The sequence below is a fragment of the Chelonoidis abingdonii genome, chromosome 11 (genome assembly GCF_003597395.2).
Source record: "Chelonoidis abingdonii isolate Lonesome George chromosome 11, CheloAbing_2.0, whole genome shotgun sequence".
Taxonomy (NCBI): domain Eukaryota; kingdom Metazoa; phylum Chordata; order Testudines; family Testudinidae; genus Chelonoidis; species Chelonoidis abingdonii.
This window is the reverse complement of record NC_133779.1, coordinates 21269997-21277383: the sequence shown is the minus strand read 5'-3', so window position 1 is coordinate 21277383 and position 7387 is coordinate 21269997. Positions and strand designations below refer to the sequence as shown.

General features: G+C 65.8%; 1 protein-coding gene across 1 annotated transcript in view; it reads right to left on the bottom strand.

Annotated features, from left to right (window-relative positions):
• RNF167 (ring finger protein 167) overlaps positions 1–7387 on the bottom strand; it is a 22941-nt gene that overhangs the window by 7393 nt on the left and 8161 nt on the right. Inside the window, 1 exon segment of the mRNA XM_075071325.1 lies at positions 2514–2607. Within this exon segment, the coding sequence (XP_074927426.1) occupies positions 2514–2607 (94 nt within the window).

Genomic DNA, 7387 nt, shown 5'->3' with positions numbered 1-7387 from the left:
GCCCCACCCCAGAGGTGGCTGCATCTGAGCACCAGGCGAGGGGTCCCTGGGTAACTGGCCATCCCACCCCAGAGGTGACTGCATCTCAGCACCGGGCAAGGGGTCCCCGTGTAACTGGCCGCCCCACCCCAGAGGTGGCTGCATCTCAGCACCGGGCAAGGGGTCCCCGTGTAACTGGCCGCCCCACTCCAGAGATGGCTGCGTTTGAGGACAGAGCAGCAGGGCTGGGACCCGAGGCCCGGTTCAGCTCTTGCCTGCTCAGCTCCAGGGCTCGAGCGTCTCAGCAACGAAAACAGGAAGCTCCGGCTCCCCCCCGCCAGCGCCGGCCCGGGAGGGGAAGCGGTCAGAGGGGGCTGCAGAGGGAACCCAGCAACTCCGGCTCAAGCCCTTATAAGGTAAATGCGAGCGCTCCCCTGCCGCTTCCTCCCCAGGCGCTTACTCAACCCGAGAGCGCCCGCTCAGCGGCCCCGTCAGGCGGGGAAACGGCTGCAAGCGCTCCCTGGGAGCAGGGCGGGGGGAGCCGGACGCCTGGGTTCGACTGGCAGCTCGAGGGGGAGGGGGAGACCAAGGGCTAGAACCTGGGAGCCAGGACCCCTGGGTTCTCTGCCCGGCTTTGGGAGGGAAGTGGGGGGCTGGTGGCTAGAAGGGTGGGGGGAGAGGGCTGAGAGGCTGGTAGTATTTTTTGCATCCCTTCCCCCTTCAAATGGCAGAAATAAACCCCAGGAGTCTTGGCTCCCAGCCCCCCTGCTCTGACCCACCAGCCCCCACTCCCCTCCCAGAGCCAGGGAGAGAACCCAGGAGTCCTGGCTTCCAGCCCCCCTGCTCCAACCCACCAGCCCCCACTCCCCTCCCAGAGCCAGGGAGAGAACCCAGGAGTCCTGGCTCCCTGCCCCCTCTGCTGTAACCCACCAGCCCCCACTCCCCTCCCAGAGCCGGGAGAGAACCCAGTAGTCCTGGCTCCCAGCCCCCCCCGACTCTGACCCACCAGCCCCCACACTGAGCCTGGAGGGGGCTGGGCAGCTGCACACTGCTGGGAAGGGGTCAGGCAGGGGGTGGAAGTGTGGGGTGCCGTGGCCCAGCTCCCAGCATGCACTGCTCCAGCAGCCTCTCTCTCCCTGCCTCCCCTCCCCATTCCCTGCAGGAGTGACCCCCACAGAGGCTGGGCAAGGGCTGGCAGGAAGCACCAGCCAGGGATGCCCCCCGCCCCGATCCCTCCACCACAGGGCCCCACAGCAGCTGGATCTGGGGGGGCCCTAGAGACTGCGTGGGGAGCTCGGACAGGTCCATGGGGGACTGGGGGCTCCCACAGCCCAGGGAGGGGGTGGGCGTCTCAGCACAGGGGACTGGAGACTGGCAGGGCCGGCTGACCCCAGAATGCCCCCACTGTCCCCCCCAGCTGCCGACCTGGGGCTCCTGTCGAAACATTTCACAGCCGTGAGGTGACAACTCTTCGGATCACTGTGGTTAGCACAGCCCCCCCTCCAGCGCTCGGACAGGTCTAAACCGGCTGCTGCCGCGGAGGAGAGAACCCAGGCGTCCTGGCTCCCAGCCCCCCCTGCTCTAACCCATCAGCCCCCTCCCAGAGCCGGGGAGAGAACCCAGGAGTCCTGGCTCCCACCCTGTAAGCCTGCGCTGAGCATGCAAGGAGCAAGCGTGGTTCTGACAGAGGGGAAAGGGGGTGACTTGGGGGTCCCCCAAAACAGGCAGTGGATGAGTGAGCCCAGGGGCTGCAAAGGGGGCTGGGAGCCGAGGAGTGGGGGCAGCGCTCAGAGTTGGTCTCACACCCTCAGGCACAGCCGCTCGCTCCCCAGCCTGACACCTCCGCTTGGGGTTTGGCGACGCGGGGCAGGTGGAGGCGCCTGGGAAGCTGCCGCGTCGGGGTGCAATCGATCGCACCCCCGCACCTGGGACTTTCCAGCGTCTCGTGCTGTGGCTCAGCCAGGCACCCCACATCGGAGGAGGAACCCACAGCCCCCCCTTCCACTCCCCTGCACCCCGAAGGGGGCACCTGAGATCCCTCCCAGCTGGAGGGATTGTTCCTTTGATCTGCCCCCCGCCCATGGTGTGGGGGGATGGGACCTGCCCCCCCGGGATCCAAAAGGGCTGCGGAAGGACGGACAGACAGATGTGGGGCAGGGGGCCCCTCTGCTGGCGAGAGGCTGCACTGCAGGCTGGATGGGTGAGGGGCAGTTCTGGGCTGGATGGGGGGCCTCCCAGCATGCAGTGCTCTGCCTCCATCATGCCCACTGCATGCTGGGAAGGGCCCCGCCCTGCCACCCAGGAAGCTGTCCTGGGGTGGGGGGTGCCCCCCTGCTCCCATGAGAAACCCCCCCCACCACGCTGCACCTGCAGGCAACTCTGGGGACCAGTATCACGTTGGGGTGCAGGGGGCCCTGCCCGCCGGAGAGAGCGCCCCCTAGTGCCACCCTGGGACATTGGGGGAGCCCTGACTCCCAGAGGGGCGGCTGCCTGGGGGCTGTGGCCGGTGGCAGCGCCCCCTGGTGGCCAGTTACCTTTCTTGTACTTGTGAACAGGGATTTTCTTCAGCTGCTCCTTGGAGAGCCGGTTACGCCGCAGCCTCTTTCGGTGCTGCACACAGCGAATGATCTGCCAGCACAGACCGAGGGGGGGCCTTTCAGGGGGGTGCCAAGACTTCCCAGCCCCCCTGCTCCTACCACCATCCCTCACTCCCCTCCCGGAGTCAGGAAGAGAACCCAGGCGTCCGGGCTCCCAGCCCCCCTGCTCTAACCCACCAGCCCCCATTCCCCTCCCGGAGGCAGGAAGAGAGCCCAGGAGTCCTGGATCCCAGCCCCCCCTGCTCTAACCCACCAGCCCCCTCTCCTCTCCCAGAGCCAGGGAGAGAACCCAGGAGTCCTGGATCCCAGCCCTCCCTGCTCTAACCCACCAGCCCCCTCTCCTCTCCCAGAGCCAGGGAGAGAACCCAGGAGTCCTGGCTCCCAGCCCCCCTGCTCTAACCCACCAGCCCCCTCTCCTCTCCCAGAGCCGGGGAGAGAACCCAGGAGTCCTGGATCCCAGCCCCCCTGCTCTAACCCACCAGCCCCCCGGTCAAGGAGAGAGATTACAACAATTCTGCCAATTGCCTCCTGGCAACCAGCCATATATCCTCCACACGCACCCTACCAACCAACCAGGCAAGGACCATCTGCCACCCTAAGAAAAAGTCAGTAAACCCACTCTCTGAACCCATGGGCTCTCCCAGGGCTTCCATCCGCAACTCTGCTGGATGACTGGATAACCTCCCCGCCTCCACCCCAATATGGGGTCAAGGTTCGTATACCTTCTGGGGCATTTGTCCAGCAAGGGCAAGCACTTTGACCGAGCCCAGCCCGGTGTGGATGGAGGGCGTCGCTCTGGGAAGGGCGGGATAAATGTTCCACCGGCTAGTGTCACCTCCCCTCCGAGGACCCTCACCTTTGGCCATGGTATCGGGACTTGTCACCGTCCGCGCTCCAGAGCCTCATAGATACCAGTGGAGCACACTGGGGACGCGGCCCGGAACAACTGTGGGGGGGGGGAAACGGGGAGTAACTAGCGGGGTTCCCCCCCAGCGCGGGAGAACCCGGACCACCACCAGCCCCCCTGCCCTTCCTGTCTCTTGGGATCCCACCTGCACTGCCTTGTAGATTACCACCATTCCATGGGAATCCCCCAACTCCACACCCCACCCTTCCCGCCCACGCCCCTTGGTCGTGTGCAGCATCCACCTCGACCGTGGGGTTCCCACGGGAGTCTCCAAGGATCTCGTCGGGCGTAGATCCTTCTGGATGGACATGGCTTGGTGGGAAAAAAAAGAAGGGGGTCGGAACAGCCACATGCCAAAGCTTGTCCCCCATACCAAGCACCTCCCAGAGCCCCGGGGAGAGAACCGCAGGAAGTCCCGGTCCCAGCCCCGCCCCTCTAACCAATAAGCCCCACTCCTCCAGAGCCAGGAGGAGAGAACCCAGGAGTTCCGGCTCCCAGCACAAGACCCTGCTCTAACCACGCAGCCCCCATCCTCTCACCAGAGCCGGGGAGAGAACAGGAGTCCTGGCTCCAGCCCCACCCACCTGGGATCCTCTTCCAATCCAGAGCATGTCGACCTTCTACATCCACCTCACACAGCACACCCTGGGCCCCAAAAAGCTGCAGGGTTATGAAATGAACTCACGCACACCCGGAGGCCCGGCACTGGAGGAAGAGCTCACCTCATCCCCTGATGGGGGACCGGACAGGACAGGCCTGGCCTCCTGCCCCCAGCCTGCCGGGCCCTTCACCCCGACCCGCAGCCCCTGCCACCTCAGCCTGCCCCCAGCTCTGCCAGAGCGCCTCACTCCTGACCCACACCCCACCCCCCCCCCCCCCCCCCCGCCCTGCCAACCACCCTGCCCGCGATCTCTGGTGCCCTCACCCCGACCCGCTAGCCCTGCAGCCCAGTTCTGCCCCCCAGCTCTGCCAGTTACCCTCACTCCCGACCCGCAGCCGCTTGCCACTTGGCCAGCCTGCCTCCCAGCTCTGCCAAGCCTCACTCCTGACCACAGCCCCTGCACCGGCCCTTGCCCCCGCAGATCTGCTGGTGCCCCTCACTCCCGACCGCAGCCCCTCCAGCCCCATTCTGCCCCCCCCGCTCTGCCCGGTGCCCCCTACTCCCACGCCGCAGCCCTGCTCACCAGAAGACCGCCCCAGCTCCTGCCGGTTCCCCTCACTCCCGACCCGCAGCCCGGCACCGCCAGCCCTGGCCGGTGCCCCTCATCCTGTGCCCAAAGGGTAATGGACCAGAGGGGAGGACACTGGCCCCCATGGTTGCGGTGTTCTTCGCTCGGTTGGGTGCTGGCAGGTTGGGTGGGCAGCTGACAGTGCCCCGGGCAGCAGCTGCCCTCACCCTTTTATACTCCTCGGTCCCTGCATCCTCCGAGCCCACCGGGGCAGTTAGGGTACTTCTATAAGTGCCCTGCCTGTGTGGGGGACGGCCAGCCCCCAGACGGCCGTTTGGACCGCACAAATATGCAGCTGCTTGAACATACCAGCGTCCCTCGACTGCACAGGCACCCCCGCACTCCCCCACAGAGCCGGGGAGAGAACCGCGTCTGGCTTCCCAGCCCCTGCTCTGACGCCACCAGCCCCACTCGCCCTCCAGAGCCGGGGAGAGGAACGCCAGGAGCTGGCTCCCACCCCCCTGCTCTGACACCACCAGCCCCCACTGCCCTCCCAGAGCTGGGGAAGAGACCCAGAAGTTCTGGCTCCCAGCCCCCTGCTCTACCCACAGCCCCCACTGCCCTCCCAGAGCTGGGAGAGAAACCCAGGAGTCCTGGCTCCCAACCCGCTCTAACCCCAACAGCCCCACTCCTCTCCAGAGCCGGGGAGAAGAACGCAGTGAGTCCTGGTCCGGCCCCCCCGCTCTAACCCACAGCCCCACTCCCCTCCAAGCTGGGGAGAAAGCAGGAGTCCTGGCTCCCGCCCGCTCTAAACCCACCACCACTCCCCCCAGAGCTGGGAGAAAATCGGCACTGGGGGCATTCGGGGACCCCTCCATTGTCTGACAGGTTATTAGCCATAGGTCCATCAGAGGACGTTCAACTGTGTGGGGCATTGGGGTGGGGAGGCCATGGGTGCTCTCTACATTCTGACACGAAGGAGATTCTGTGGGTCAGGCTGGGAGGGGCAGGGGGCTGTGCAGGCAGGAAGCAGGTGGGATTTCACACCTCATGCCTCTGCACACCCATTCCCCCGGCTGGACAAGACCCCATGTTTCTGCGACACATTGCTTGGGGCCTGGGGGCAGCTCCGCAGAATCCCACAGAAATGTCCTACGTGGGCGCGTTCCCACCCGCCCATAGGGCCCGGGACTTGGCTACTCGGCTCAGAAGAGAGTGAAATGGGGGCAGGGCCTCCCATACCCAGGGCTGGTCTTGTTCCCACGTTGCCTCATCCTATCGGGGGGCAGGGGATCCCACCCCCACCTGCCTCTCCTGTGTGGCCCTCTATTGACTTTCTCTCTAGCCCTACTATTTAGCCCGGCGATTCGCTAAGTCCAGAGATCCAGCGGCAGGCCATTCCAGCAGTGGGCGAACGGACACAGCAAACCCGAGAACGCTCGCACTCACACTAGGCAGCCTCGGGAGGGCCACTTCCAGGGCTGCATCGGATACAAGGCGGTCATGGCAAGAGACACTGCGGGGGACCGGGGGGTCTCCAGCACTTCGCCACCAGCCCCCCTGAGACCTGAGCCTGACACGGCATCACGCTCTCAGCACCTGTCGGTGGTCAGAACAGGGGGGCTGGGGGCCAGGACTCCTGGGTTTTCTCGTCCCCAGCTCTGGGAGGGAGTGGGGCTGGTGGGTTAGAGCAGGGGGGGCTGGGAGCAGGGACTCCTGGTTTCTCTCCTGCTCTGGGAGGGGAGTGGGGGCTGGTGGGTTAGACGGGGGGTGGGGGGCTGGGAAGCCCAGGACTCCTGGGTTCCTCCACCAACAAGCGTTCAGGAGCAGGGGCGCTACGTAGTGGAATGAAATCACTACTGCTCTTTTTTGGAATAGAAATTATACCGTGGGCAAGATTAATTCCTTAACGCTGGGGGCAGGGCTGGCGGCTTAGGGGTGGCGGGAATGGGGCAGGGGCCTGTCCCCCTGGGCGCCCAGCTCTCCCCGGCCCCCAGGGCAGGGACCCTGCCTGGCCCAGCCGTCTGTTCGTATCCAGGTGACTCAGCGATGCGGGAATCGCCCCTGCAGGCAATGCTTGGGGGCGGGGCTCCTGCTGCCGTAGCCCGGAGGGTGTCCTGAGCCCCTGACGGCCCGGGCTGGGCCCCCGCTGGGTCCAGAGCCATGGCCCCGCCCCAAGAGCCGAGCAAGAATTGCACAGGCCCGGGCTGCCAACCAGCTTGGGGTTGGATCAGGGCAGGCGTGACTCCGGTCTGGATGGGGTTGCCAGGATAAGGGCTTGGGGGGCTGTCCCGAGTCAGTCAGCTGCTGGCCCCCCGTGCTTTTGCTGGGAGGGTGGGGGGGATCAGAGGCGGCTGCTTTCAAAATGAACCCCTGGGTCTTTTGCAAATTCAAGGCCCAAGTGACACCAATCAGGAAGTAAGTCTGGAGTCCTGGGGAAAACTCCAAAGGGGAGAATTACCTCTCCCCAGAGCCGAGGAGAGAACCCAGGCCTCCCTGGCTCCAAGCCTCCCCTGCTCTAACCCACCAGCCCCCACGTCACCCTCCCAGAGCTGGGGAGAGAACCCAGGATCCTGGCTCCCAGCCCTGCTCTGACCCACCAGCGCCCCACTCCCTCCCAGAGCCAGAGAGAGAACCCAGGAAGTCCCTGGCTCCCAGCCCTCTGCTCTACATCACGCAGCACCTACCCCCCGCCCCCCAAGCAACGCCGGGGAGTAGAACCCAAGGAGTTCCCC